The 14229-nt window shown below is 46.8% G+C and overlaps 1 protein-coding gene across 5 annotated transcripts in view; it reads right to left on the bottom strand.

Annotated features, from left to right (window-relative positions):
- Positions 1 to 14229, bottom strand: part of AMOTL1 (angiomotin like 1) — a 207099-nt gene that overhangs the window by 17125 nt on the left and 175745 nt on the right. For all 5 annotated transcript variants that reach the window (XM_065946303.1, XM_065946307.1, XM_065946304.1 and 2 more), the window contains 2 exons: positions 10950 to 11099; positions 5021 to 5211 (listed from right to left, as the gene is read on the bottom strand). In XM_065946303.1, the coding sequence (XP_065802375.1) occupies positions 5021 to 5211; positions 10950 to 11099 (341 nt within the window). The remainder of the gene's footprint in view (positions 1 to 5020; positions 5212 to 10949; positions 11100 to 14229) is intronic.

The raw sequence follows: 14229 nt of genomic DNA, 5'->3' as shown, positions 1-14229 counted from the left end.
TCAGTATTTTACAGGAAATGGGGACTCAGGAAATCCCTGAAACAGAGACTGCTCCTCCTGGACAGCAAGGCTCCGGCTGGAGTCCCCTCCACGCTTGCACTCGGCTTGCTTCTCCCGTGAGCCCCTGCCTAGGATTCAGGTCCATTCAGTGCAACAACCGTGCTGGGCAGCAGGACACAAAAATGAAGAAGACACACCCTGTGTCCCGGGAAAGTCCAGCCGAGGGGGTGGATGAGGTGAGGAACAGTCAGAGGGAGGCTGCAAAGCAGTGCAGCTGGCAGCAGATGCCTGGCTGAAGACAACCGGTCAAAGGGGACTGCTCTCCTGTCACTGGTTCTGTCAATATAATTACTCCTCACGGGGCTTCCCCGGTGCCTCAGACGGCAAAGAATCTGCCTGCGATGCACGAGACCCGGGTCTGATCCCTGGGTCAGTAAGATCCCCTGGAGGAGGGCATGGCAACCCACCCCAGTATTCTTGCCTGGAGAATTCCATGGACAGAGGAGCCAGGTGGACACAGTCCATGGGGTCCAAAGAGTCAGACACAACCAACACTTTCTCTTTCAATGGTGATTAGTAAAGATGAGATAATGGTGTCATCTAAGTCAGGGGTCCTTAACCTTTTCAGCACTTGGGACCAGTTTCGTGGAAGACGATTTGTCCACTGGGGTGGGGTGGAGTGGGAGAGGGTGGATGGCTCAGGTGATGATGTGAGCGATGGGGAGTGACAGATGATGAAGCTTCAGTCGCTCGGTCGGTTGGTCGCTCCTAACAGGCCATGGTACTGGTTCTCGGCCTGGGGGTTGGGGACCCCTGAATTCTAAGATATCTAAGCATGTCTGAGGCTGAAAGGCCCAATCTTAAACGAAGAAGTGAATCTTTAGTAAGAAGGGATGCAGCTTCACATCCCTGTAGCTTCACATTACAGCGTTAAAATCTTAAAGCTCTCTTCTAGAACACCTAAAAGTAGCAAAAAGGGGGTCCTTCTTGCATGTGTGCATGAGGGAGTGTTTCATCATGCCCAGACCTGGGTGAAGCACATTACCCGAGGTATCTCATGTAGCTCTCTCAGGAACTTGGGCAGTAAGCATTATTATCCTCATTTTACAGATGAACAAACGAGTGAGTTTGGAAGAGCACCCAGTTAGTGAAGGCAGATGGATTCAAATTCAGATATCTCCGACTCCAAAGTCCATGCTCAAAAAAAAAAAAAGTCCATGCTCTTAACCATCACTTCACACTCCTGAGTGTCCCATGTCTTTATGAAGAGGCCTCAGCAAAGGTACACGAATGATAAGATAAACCAACAAAAAGGGCACACGAGAGAATGTGGCCAAGTGCAAACTGACTAAAACAAATCAGAATGTCTAACAGCACAGGGAGCCAGCAGAGCGCTTTACACATATTGACCCAATTATAAATTCACTCCATGGTGCTCAGAACTCATCAATATAGGGAATTAGAGCCAGAAACATTTTCAACTGATTTATTTTTAGAGAATTTACTGGAAATAGATTAAAAAATTCATATTTATACTATCAAGGACAGGAGGTACAATTAGATGAATACAACTTAGAAGGTACACACACACAACTCTCAACAAAATAGTACATTGCTTTGAAATGTTTAAAAAGTTTCAAAACTTCCCCACCCACACAAAACAGCCTAGCCTCTCAAACTTGTGATCACTGGTGCCAAAAATGCATCAAGATAGCAAAATCAGTTGGTACACAAATATCACACTGCCTATAAACATGAAGTATGCAGCACTGGCTGCAAAGTCACTAAGCTAATGGCTGGGAATAGTCATTTTTGCCAGTTCTTACATAGCCATTTAGCATCTCAGCAATAAGAGCTCAGAATTTTGACCTTTCTAAAAAATTCTTCATTTTCCTTTTCTCCCTTTTTGTTAACAGCAAAGTCATGCTAAACTACAGAGGTTTTCTTTGAAAAGAACAGTAAGATAGGAGTTACAAATATGACCTCCTCTGAACTGATTTTTCTTAAGACTGGGGGAAGCAGTGGTCAGTAGAAGGGAGGGAAGTTTCCCACGGAATTATTAGATGCTCAGTAATCACATGTAGAAGCAAAAAAAGGGGAAGGGAGGGACGGTGGAAAGAGTCCCCATCCACCTACGAATCCATCCATCCATCCATCCGGGACTTTAAACAGAGCTAAGGAAGAGAGCAACAAGGCTGGGTAAATCCCACGGGATTATTGTCTGAGAGCAAGAGGCGTTTCCCCTGCTCGAAGGACGACAGACGGCCAAGGCTGGGGCTAACATAGTGGGCTGGGGCTGACTGTGGGCTCTGGCTGGTTCAACTCACAACACTCCTCCACCCCCGTCCTGTGCCCTCCAAGCAGTCTCATGCCCCAGACCTGTTTCATCCCCTACTTCTGACTTTACTTTCCAGTCCCATTTGTCTCCGGAACCCCTCGTTTTTTGTTTTTTTTTTTATTGCTGTTTAGTTGCTAAGTTCTGTCCAACTCTTTCACGACACCATGGACTAGAGCCTACCAGGCTCCTCTGTCCACGGGATTTCCCAGGCAGGGATACTGGAGTGGGTTGCCATTTCTTTCTCCAGGGGATCTTCCTGATCCAGGGATCAAACCTGAGTTTCCTGCATTGACAGGTGGATTCTGAGCCATCATCGAAGCCCTCCTGGGGATTCCAAGTGTGCATCTAATGTGACAAATCAAGAGTTGAGACAACAATGACCCATAACAGCCTTGGGTCATGCTTCCAAGGCAGCGCTATTGGGGTTTCGGTGTCCTCAGCCAGGGGAATGCAGTCTGCTTCCTTGCACATCACCAGTCAATAATTGTAATTTCCATTTCAGAAATTAGGTAATTTCTGAGTAAAGTAAGTGATGCTCAGAAAGGCCTTGTGCAGTCACACACCTAGAGTAGGCAAAAAGCAGGCAGTGAGAGCCGTGACTGGCAGAACGCACAGCCTTGCAGGTCAGCGCAGCGAAAGTGCATGCAGGTGAGACAGAAGGGCTGAAAATGGATGTCCTGCCTGCCCACTCGGTGTTCCTTCCATCAAAAGTCATGCAGAGAGACAACTCCCAGGGCAGCCACTGACAGGCAGGTGTTGGACTAAACTGGCAAACAAGGCCATATCTCGCCATGCAACTTTAAGATGGGCTGTTCTCTGCCTCGGAATCCAGAGGTGATTTAGATATTAGCTCAGAAAACAAAGAGCTGAAGATAAAAACATTTTAGTTATGTCAAAAATCAAGAAATGTTTCCAAGGGTTTCACCAGTGTCACTCACACATTTCAAGGGCTGGCCTGAGGCTGCAACTTCCTCCAGGGCTGGAGCTGCAACTCACCAAGAGATCGATATGCATCCTGAATGCCTATTTCCACTCCCAAAGACACACTCAGAGGGGACGCTGTGGGCTGGTTTCCCTCACAGCACAGACATACAGAATCAACACTTGAGCACTAATAAAGGATCCCCAATTAGTCACTTTCCACTTGGGTCTGCAGGTGCAAGTGTGCGGAGTGCCCAGAGGAGGCATCTGTGCCCACGTGGGTAGCACTGGTCTCTGAGTTCCTGGAGGTGCCACAGGGGCATTCAGCTAGCAATTCTCTACCTGGGTAATGAACATGACGGCCCACGCTCAGCTCATAAAGTATCTCCCCCGAACCACAAGGGACCTTCTCTACCTCATTCAAGAAGAAATCACACAGCCCAAGAAGTGGAGGGCTGACTAATGACAGCGTTCTCTTCTCCTGCCTGGTTCACAACTTACCATTCCCAATGGTGCAACAACAACCCTTATTTAGTTCAGTTTTATGGATGCGCCTTTAAAATCTGAGGCTCTCTGCTAAATATGCTGACTCAAATTTTTGGTAAATTCTAGACAACTCTGAATTCAATGCCCAACATAACTTATGGGCAGAAAGGAGGGTGGTGAGAATCCAGACTAGCAGAGCAGACAGCCTTGCAGGCCAGTGCAGAAGTGCATGCAGGCGAGGTGCAGCAGTTGAGGGAAACAACCTGCTCATTCAGACAAGGGGAGAACCTAACAGAATTATCATGTGAATTATCGAGCATCTTGACCTAATTTTTAGAGAAAGAGTAAGGCTGTGCACCCACAACAAAGGAAATAAAGCAAGAGAGGTAGTAACTGATAGCCACGGAAAACCATTTCAAACCAAGTGAAATCAGGCTTTAAGCCGGACAAATTTCAATTTGATGGGTGGGCCCACCACTTACTACCACTGTGTCTCTCTAAGCCCCAATTCTTCACCTGCAAAATGAGAATAATAGTCCTCACTCTCAGGGCTGTTATGAGGATTGCATGTTCTTGTCTGGCCCATGAAACATATCCACTGTTAAAAAGAGCATAAAGTATATGATAAAGTAATGATGCTTTTTCAATATCATGCTTCAAAGACCACATAGTACTCTGCTGAACTGATGGACTTTAAAGTACTGAATCACTGCCACTTGTTGGGCTCTACTCTGTTTTAAATGTATTGATGTTTTCAACCACAATGAGATGAACGTCCCTGGACATGGGTCTTCAGGCACTTATACAATGACTTCCCTAAGAGAAATGTTGAGAACCAGAATTGTGGAACCAAAGAAGAGGTGGTGGTGTTCAATTGCTAAATGATAAATCGTGTCCAGCTCTTTGTGACCCCATTTGTCCATAGCAGGCACGCTTCCCTGTCCATCACCAACTCCTGGAGTTTACTCAAACTCATGTCCACTGAGTCAATGAGGCCATCCAACCATCTCATCCTCTGTCGCCCCCTCCTCCTCCTGCCCTCAATCTTTCCCAGCATCAGGGTCTTTTCCAGTGAGTCCTCCAAAGAAGAGGGATTGATTACCGAATTCATTCTCCAGAAATCTTACACCACAACTTGCTCTCCAACTAGCAGTACAGTTACTTTGCAATTATTTTTAACCGGTCCCACTCCCTGGGATGCACCCGTGAACTCCTCCGGACACCCTGCACTTCTTTCCAATGTCATTTCCGAGCCGCGCGGTGCCCGGGCCTCACCTCTCGGCGGCGGCGGTGGCCGCGGCGCTCATGGCGAAGTGGCGGATGGCGCTCTCCTCCACGTACTTCTGCTCCCACTTGGTCATGTCGGCCTCCAGCGCCAGGATGCGCTCCTCCTTCTCCCTCACGAGTTCCATGAGCGCCGGGGCGTTGTACTCCGGCAGGCTGGCCGGCTGGCTGTTGCCGTGTTTCTGGAGAAGCAGAAGAAATAACACCTCCATGCCGAACCGCGCTGCCAAGGAGACCGCGTGTGTGCAGAGCTCCCCCAGGGAACGCGCGCGGTTCACGCAGGTTCTGCGGCGCGTTTCACACGCATCCACACGCCCTTGCCTCCTCTCCAGCACAGGTTACCCTAACGGGTGGATCCCCACACCTGTCAACCGCTATGCCCGGTTCCTCTAGGTCATTTAATTCTCCTGGAACTCTACCAAATGCACAATGTGATCCCAATTTTGCAGACGGGAAAACTAAGCTGTTGAGGGAGCTTGAATGCACTGTTCTGTGTCTCTAAGGCCACTCTTAAGCAGGTTCAGGATTTAAACCAGAAGTCTGTCTGGCTACATCCAGCTTCACCTGTCAGGAAGTGCCTTTGTCCAAGGCCTCCCAGTTGATTTATCCCAAGAGTAAGAACTAGAAAGAAGACTGGGCCTCCGGGTCTAGGGCATTTTCTCCAGAGTTCAAGGAAGTGATTCAGCTGTTTGCTTCCCCTGAGGCTGGGAGTCAGAAGGGAGGCCCAGGAAGTGGGAGTGAGGTGCCCTAAGGCAGTGGTTCTCAACCTTTTTGGCACAGGGACTGGTTTCCTGGAAGACAGCCACAGACTGGGGGTGATGATTTTGGAATGATTCAAGCACATTACATTTATTCATTGTGCACTTTATTTCTCTTATTATTACATCAGCTCCACCTCAGATCATCAGGCATTAGACCCCGGGGCTGGGGACCCCTGCCTTGAGGGCATGCTTGCCCAGCCTCACCGCTGTCCGCTGGGAAACAGAAATTAACACCTACCCCACGTGGAAGCCAGGCAATCAAATAGGACAATAACTAGCAAAGCACTTAATACACTTTAAAGGGCTAAACAAAGTGCTACGGGAAAACCTCTGATGCAAGTCAAGCTCATTTCCCAGCCCCATCTCTCCATCTGGGTCCATAAGAGAGCCGCCTTTCAGTTTCTGCCCCAAACCCTTGTGTTGCATCTCAGGCTGGTGACCTGCTCAGGTTAAGAGCTATTTGAGTAAATACATGCATTTCAACACTCAAGTGTTCAGAGATAGCACAATCTAATGGGTAAGTATGTTGGCCAGAAAAACATACGAAGGGTCAGGCAGGCCAGCTTCTGTAGCCCGTTCAGCTATTCACCAGATATTTACTAAGCATGCACTCTGTAAAGGGGATATCACAGGGAACAATGCAGAGAAAATCTCTGCCCTCAATGTGTTCACCTGGGAGAAATGTCATAATTAGTTCCTTCATCTTGAGCTGGTCTCTCAGCTGCCCTGGACCTCATTTTGCTCTTCAAGAATATTTCCCCTAGACTTCCCTTGTGGCCCAGTGGATAGGAATCTGCCTGCCAATCCACGGGACACAGGTTCAATTCCTGGTCCTGGGAGATTCCACATGGCGTGGGGCAACTAAGCCAGTGCACCACAACAATTGAGTCTGTGCTCTAGAGCCTGAGAGCCACGGCTACTGACCCCACGTGCTGCAGCTACTGAAGACCACGTGCCTAGAGCCTGTGCTCTGCAACAAGAGAAGCCATCCCAACAAGAAGCCCATGCACCGCAACCAAGAGTGGCCTTCACTCATTGCACTAGAGAAAGTCTGTGTGCTGCAATGAAGATCCAGTGCAACCAAAGCAAAAATGTCAGTACATTTTTTAAAAAAGAATATTTCCCCTTCTCTCTTCTACTTCCTAAGACCACTTGAGCTCTGTTCAAGAAAGAGAAGATGGTGAGTTCTAAAAATTTTAATTTCCCTTCCCTTTTTACCCTTACTCTATTTCACTTTCTCCCAACTTCTAATGATGCTTGAGTACTACACTTTGCCTCCCAAAGTAGAGGGAGATGACTTCTAAAAAAGAATCTGTTCGTGGAGAGCTGCTATTTCCTGCTGGTCCTAGCGTCTTGACCTATCTTCCTCTTCCCTCTTCTCAGTCCAGCCACATTTGTTACTTTTTATTTCAGTGGCGTTGGAAAAGTTGGAGCAATTTGGGCACCAAAGATGCCTGCCCTGGGCGATCAAACGACTCTGAAGGTAATGATGAGAAAAAACAGCAATGACAGTTATTCTTCCTTCATCAGTTGCTAAGTGTCAATCACTGTAAGGATTTTGTGCAGATTCTCTTATTTGTAGTTACAAGAATATGGTAAGTATAATTTATGTCCCCCATTTTAGAGACAAGGGAGTGAAGGCTCAGACAGATTACTTTTTCAATAGACAAAGGCAGGATTCAACACTGGTCAGCCTAACCTCAGAGTCCATGGTCTGAACTGACTTATGATTCTGTGCCACTCTGCTCACCTCCAGTCTAACCATCCTTCTTGAAGGTTCCAGGACACCCTGCAGGAATAACAGAGCTCATCTGGGCCTCGGTGTTGTTAGAGGGTTGGGCGGAGAGAGTCAGCAGTGTCTTGGCGTGTGTCTAAAGGCAGAGCCCTTCTGCGGGGTAGTTGATTCAAATGTGCTAAGTTGTTCTCTCAAAGGTCCTTTCAGAATGACTCTCTATGAGGAAGATGGGCAGTGTGACCTTACTGCTTTGTTGAAGAGAGAGATGACCGGGAGCTTTAATTCTTTTCTGTAACCTCAGTATGCCTTCTGATGGGGTCAGATAAATACCTCCTTCAATGGCACTGGGGTGAAGGGGCTGGGTGCAGCGTGGGCTGCCCATATCCTGGGCAGGCAGATGCGTGAGCTCCTCACAGTGAATGAGGTGGAAGCGGATCAGAGTATGAGTTCCTCGGGTGACCCCGCACTCCAGAGTGGATGCTGGTCATCCCTGCTGGGGGTCAACAGAACTGTGATCGCCACACTTATTCACAGACTCCAGGCAGGAATTAGAACAATCTATATAGTATCTGCCACATGGAACTATTAAAACCCCAAGGTGTTCTGGATTTCTTTGTGACAACACTTTTGCCTTTTCTGGTTATAGAATAACATATGTGAAGTGTTGGTAAGTCGGGTCTGACTCTTTGCGACCCCATGGACTATAGCCTGCCAGGCTTCTCTGTCCATCAACTCTCCAGGCAAGAATACTGGAGTGGGTTGCCATTCCCTTCTCCAGGGAATCTTCCTGACCCAGGGATTGAACCTGGGTCTCCTGCATTGCAGGCAGATTCTTTACTGTCTGAGCCACTAGGGAATATGCTCACTGAGAAAATGAAGCATTAAAGGAAAAAATTTTTAAAAATTATCCTTTTAATGAGTAGGGAAAAGTAGGGAAACCCTCAAGTGCCTTTCATAACAGAGGAGATGGATTAACACTCTCATTAAAAAACAACAAAACCCCCCCTGTAATATTAATGTAAAGAAATGCTGGGCAGTTCTGTTTAAAGATTGTTTCCCTTTTCTCTGGTCTCATGTCATCCACACACAGCTGGGGTCTGCTACCCCTCCAAAGACAAGTTCAAACTGTAAGTCGCATAATACTTGAAGAGTCCCAATTCTGAAACTTCCATCCTCCCAGTGCATGCATGCAAAGCTAAGTCGCTTCAGTCGTGTCCAACTCTTTGCAACTCACTGGACCTACCAGGCTCCTCTGTCCATGGGATTCTCCATGCAACAATACTGGAGGGGGTTGCCATGCCCTCCTCCAGGGGATATTCCCAACCCAGGGATGGAACCTGCATCTCTAACGTCTCCTGCATTGGCAGGCGGCTTCTTTACCACTAGCACCACCCAGGAAGCCCTCTGTCCTCCCCAGGTAGCCTAAATCTGGCAGCTGACTTTATGTACAGCGGGAACGTTGTGTTTGCTGGTCTAAGGAAAAAATGGATGTGACTGTGCAAGGGTCTAAGTGTGCATATGGGAACAGGCCTCTGTGGCAATAGAGATATTTCCACATAATGTTAATTTCACATTTCTTCTGGATATATAACAAGGATAATGGAGTTGAGTCTGGTTTCTTTCTTTCCTCTTTTTTTTTTTAAGAAAAAGACATTGTGCAAAACTAAATGTTGTTGATAATGTTCAGGAAGATATTCTTATACATTTCAGATAAGAAATTGGTACATTTACTTTGTAGAGCAATTTGGCAATATCTAGCAATGTTTAGCATATGCATTCACTATCCAGAAATTCCATTTTTAGGTATATCCTCTTGGAAAACTCTCACATTCTTTAGCAAGGAGACATGTAAAAAGGCAGCTCATTAGAGTAGTCTATAACAGCAATACCACTGACAAAAATCCCGAGAGTAATCAGTGGGGGAGAGATGGTTGAGAATACATAGAGGAGCTGAAATGAAGAGTCTGGTTTCACGGCACTCAAAATAGAAGATCCAGGGGTAAGTAATTTAACTGTAGGTGTGGGTGGCACACTAACTGGAAAGGAACATTCTTTTTTGCTTTAAGTACTGAGATGTGCCTATTCTGTCAGCCAGAAACTCGAAAATACCCACCAGGTACTGGCACAGCACTGGGCACCAGAGAGCCTACCCTTCAGTTGGGAAGCTTAAGATCTCAATAACTGAGCAACAGAGAACAGCCGAAGGGTGGCCCTGAAATGCTGGGGAATGTGGCACATGTTAGACAGATGGGAAGTCCAGAGACAGACTCACTTCCTCCTAAGAAGCCAAGTTGGCGGGGGCCTGGGTGGGCTCCTGAATTTTCTGGGCAATCTCGCCAACACTTCCATCTCTGGTCAAGTACACATGTGCAGAGGGAGCTGTGTGCGCTGCCACGAGAAAGGGCTGAACTGGCCTGAGCATGTGCTTTCAAGCGTTTTCAAGTGTTTCAACCATAACCACCTCGCGCTGTCCCCGAGATAATTCCATGGAGCCTTGTCTCGCATTTCCCTGGTTCCAAACTTACAGCACACCCTTCACCAGCTGCACAGAGGGTTTGGCCCACAGCGATGGCCGATGACATGCCAGGAGTCCCTAACTAGCTTGTAAAGGAGTCTGGCCCAGCTGGAGGATTTCTGCCCATGTCGAAGCCCACATGGACCCTGGGCTGGGGTGTTTTCATCTGAGCTTCTTCATAGCTGCATTATAGGAACAGCTGTTACCCAGGGAAACAGGGAGCAGCAGAAGGACTAAGCACCTATGGCCAATACTAGCTTTCGGGACTGTCCTGACTCCTTTTGTCCTTGACCTCTGAAAACTCACTGATGGTCATGTCCGCCTTATCTCACCCCCATTCTAGGTGCCCCCCACCCTGACTCCCACCATATCTACACCCTTGAAGACACTAAGAGCCTTCAGGCTGGCCTTCCTGACTTTGACACCTGACCCTCCAGCCCCTCCTCTGACATCACTGGAGGGCTCCTCCCTTGATCCTACGCGGGGGAAAAAAGAATCCACTTTCCCAACCTGAGCAAACGCCCTCCACAAACTGGCAGTTGCCTCCTGACCAGCCAGCTCCTTGGGCACGCTCCCCCGGCTGTGCTGGACTCACCACGTGTCTCACACCTCTCTCCTCTAGGCACTTAATTCCTCTATCCCTGATGCTTCCCGCAGAATGGCCAACAAGCTCATCTCTCCGAGTCCTACTCCAAGTTGTCTTCTGTGAAGCCGTCTATACTTGCATTCCCCTATGCCCAGCCCCCAGGGGTGACCGCTTGCTTTCTCTAAGGACCTCTGTCCCTCCAAGGGACTGGACCGCCGAGAACAGACGCTCTCACTAGCCCTGGGCTCCCAGCGCAGAGCGAAGCCCTCCGGCAGCAGGCACCGCTCCACGCATGCGCCGCCCCGCCCCGCCCCGCCCCTCACCTGCTGGGTCCGCAGGGCGTCCAGCTCCCTCTCCAGCCAGGTGCGCAGTCTTCGTTCCATCTGCTCGCGCTTCTCACATGCCGACTGCAGCTGGGTCAGGGCCTGCTGCAGCTTCTCGACTTTCTCCACATATGCCTGCTTCTCTCGGAGCTGAGCAGAGTAAAAAGGAGCACGGGATTTAGACAGTGATTCTCGAAGCTGGTGTGGAGGTGAGGGCAGGGGGAGGAGAGAAGGCCGAAGTACCTGGAGATGCTGTCCTTTCCCCACTCCTATAACTAAGCCATGCTGAAACAGAAAAGATTTAGGCCAAGGCCAGCAGTTACACCTAAAACGGCTGGGATGCTCTGAACTGAAGACCCTAAGAGGGCACCGGCTTTTGGTCATTTATACAGCTCTGAGCTCAATCCCTGGTTATTGCTTAGTAATTACAGCTTGTACAGGCATTGGAAATGAGGTTAATAAAGAATTTTTAAGTGTTATGAGTAAATGATTATTCAATAATGTTAACTAAAAATATAGAATCAAAAGTTATATACAACATCATCACAACTATGTCTATCATCAATGTATGAAAAAAGGAAATGAAAGCATTAATTGTGTTTACCTGTAGAGCAGAATAATAATTTCTCATCTTCTTTACTCTTCTGTATTTGTCAAATTTTCTATAAGTATCAATTACTACTGTAACAGAGATTGTGTCTGTATGTATATATGTATGTGTATCTATTTGTGTATAAACATTTCTTATTATAGATATTTGGAAATAACTTTCTCCTAAAGATTTCCAAGCCCTTTATGGATGAATGGCTGACAGCCCTGGAGAGAAGGAAGGGCCTAATGAACATGCAAACCACACAATAACTGAGGAGAGGCAGATTAAGGTAAAAATGATTTATGTAAATGTCATGTCAGGTATGGATTTAGAACCATCAATCAACAGCTTCAAATTCTTACCCTCAGAGTTTGTTTTCTCCCAATTAGGTGTCTGGTCCATGTTCATAAATTCCAGGCACATTTCTAACTTGCTGGGGATTGGCTGGGGCCAAAAATCAGACTGAGGCATTTATCTGATCTGGTCCTGGGTGAGAAGACACCAGATGCTATTTCCTGTCACTCTGCACCTCGGTGTACAGACACTTGGCAGGTGGTTCAGATCCTGAGTTCAACCCGATTGCACTGGCAAGCTGGAACATGCTAGTGATTAAAGTACTTGCTCCCTGTGAAGGTCGGTGTCTGAATTCAGCAGGCAGTCCTGCCGGGACCAATGCCTGTGTCCTAGCCAAAGCCACTGCGATAAAAAAGGAGAGGCTTCTGACCTTTTGCAGGGAGTGCAGACAGCAACAGCCTTTTCCACACCTGCTCTTGGGCTCAGTTTTCCTCTGGCTTTTCATTCACTGTGACTTTGGTCGCCTGAGGACCTACTGACTGCAGAAAACCCTCATCTGATAGAATATCTTGTGAGTACTGTTCATATACCACTTACCATGTCCTGGATTGTATACTGTTCTGAGTGTGTAGCCCCTAAAATACTAATATAAGTACCACAAGATCTGTCTCCCTGGGGCAGAGTGCGCAGTATGTTCCCAAGGCTTGGGACAGTACCTGCCATCCAGTTCAGTAAATATTTGTTAAATGAATGAATTAATATTAACTCTAACTAACTGCAGGATTCCTGAAGACATGGTTCTCTCTCATTCACCCTTGTAACAGTCCTAAGCCCAGCAAGGAGTATGTAATGATGAGGGTGATTAGGCATAACAGTAATTAATCACCCAACATTTTGCAAGCACAGCATGCCAAGCCTTGTGCTTTATATGCAGTATCTCATTTAATCCGCCCAGTGACAGTAGAAGCTAAACTCTTACTATCTCGATTTAACAGATAAGAAAACTGAGGACTGAGTAGGTTAGTGATTCACCCAAGGTCACACAGCTGATTTACCCATCCTGGGGTCAGGATTCTAACTCATGTGGTCTGCCTTTAACGTCCAAGCACTCAAGCATTGTGCAAAGTTACGGTAAGCCCTCAGTGTGAGCCATCCGAACTGAGTTAACACCCTTCTTTCTTTTTTTAACTGTTCCATACCAACCTTCTGTAGATTGGCAAATTATTAATACATTTGATAATTTCTAAAAGCATGTGCTTCCTCACAGTATAATCTTTCAATGTGACACAAAACATTTTTTAATTTTTTTTCCTTTTTTTTTCATTTATTTTTATTAGTTGGAGGCTAATTACTTTACAATATTGTAGTGGTTTCTGCCATACATTTTCATGAATCAGCCATGGATTTACACGTGTTCCCCATCCTGAACCCCCCTCCCACCTCCCTCCCCATCCCATCCCTCTGGGTCTTCCCAGTGCACCAACCCTGAGCACTTGTCTCATGCATCCAACCTGGGCTGGTGATCTGTTTCACACTTGATGATATACATGTTTTGATGCTATTCTTTCAGATCATCCCACCCTCGCCTTCTCCCATAGAGTCCAAAAGTCTGTTCTATACATCTGTGTCTCTTTTTCTGTCTTGCATATAGGGTTATCGTTACCATCTTTCTAAATTCCATATATATGCATTAGTATACTGTATTGAACACCCTTCTTTAATAAGAACAAGGAGGATACTGGAAGCCAGACACATGAGCCATTTTGGAGAAGTTATATACAATCAGTCAAGCAAAGATCTTGTATAAATATAATGACAAGGGAAGACCTATAGTGGCAATTATAAAGAACCTGTCTTCAAGGAGTTCACAACTTTGGCTTTAATAGAAATATTAACAGAAAAAGGTTAAAAAATAATCATTTTTCTTCACTCCACATGGAGATGGGCCCTTGAGAAATGATCTTAGTTATACTGATAATGAGTCCCAGCCTCCATTGCTCAAAGCGGACCTCCTGTCCTTCAGGGGTTGAGGTCACTTTCTGTAGCAAATGTTTCCCTATTCAATGAGCTGCTTGGTGGTGACAGGGAAAGCTCTGGGGCTGTTGCCTGAGATATTCATGCTAGCATTAAAACTGTACATGGGGACATCCCTGGTAGTCCAGTGGTTAAGATGCCACACGTCCACTGCAGGGGGCATGGGTCTGATCCCCGGTTGGGGAACTAAGATCCCACATAACACATGGTGTGGCCAAAAAATAGAGGCGGGGGGAGAAAATTAAGTATAAGTTGCTAGGAAAAAACTGTACATAATACTTGTGGGGTTTAACAGGATAGGTCTAATGGACAAAACCCTATTGACTTAAATAAAACGGGAAAAAGTGGAAGCAGTGACAG

The sequence above is a fragment of the Muntiacus reevesi genome, chromosome 9 (genome assembly GCF_963930625.1).
Source record: "Muntiacus reevesi chromosome 9, mMunRee1.1, whole genome shotgun sequence".
NCBI classification, from domain to species: Eukaryota; Metazoa; Chordata; class Mammalia; order Artiodactyla; family Cervidae; genus Muntiacus; species Muntiacus reevesi.
Note: the sequence above shows the minus strand (reverse complement) of the source record. Positions and strands in the feature narration are given on the sequence as shown.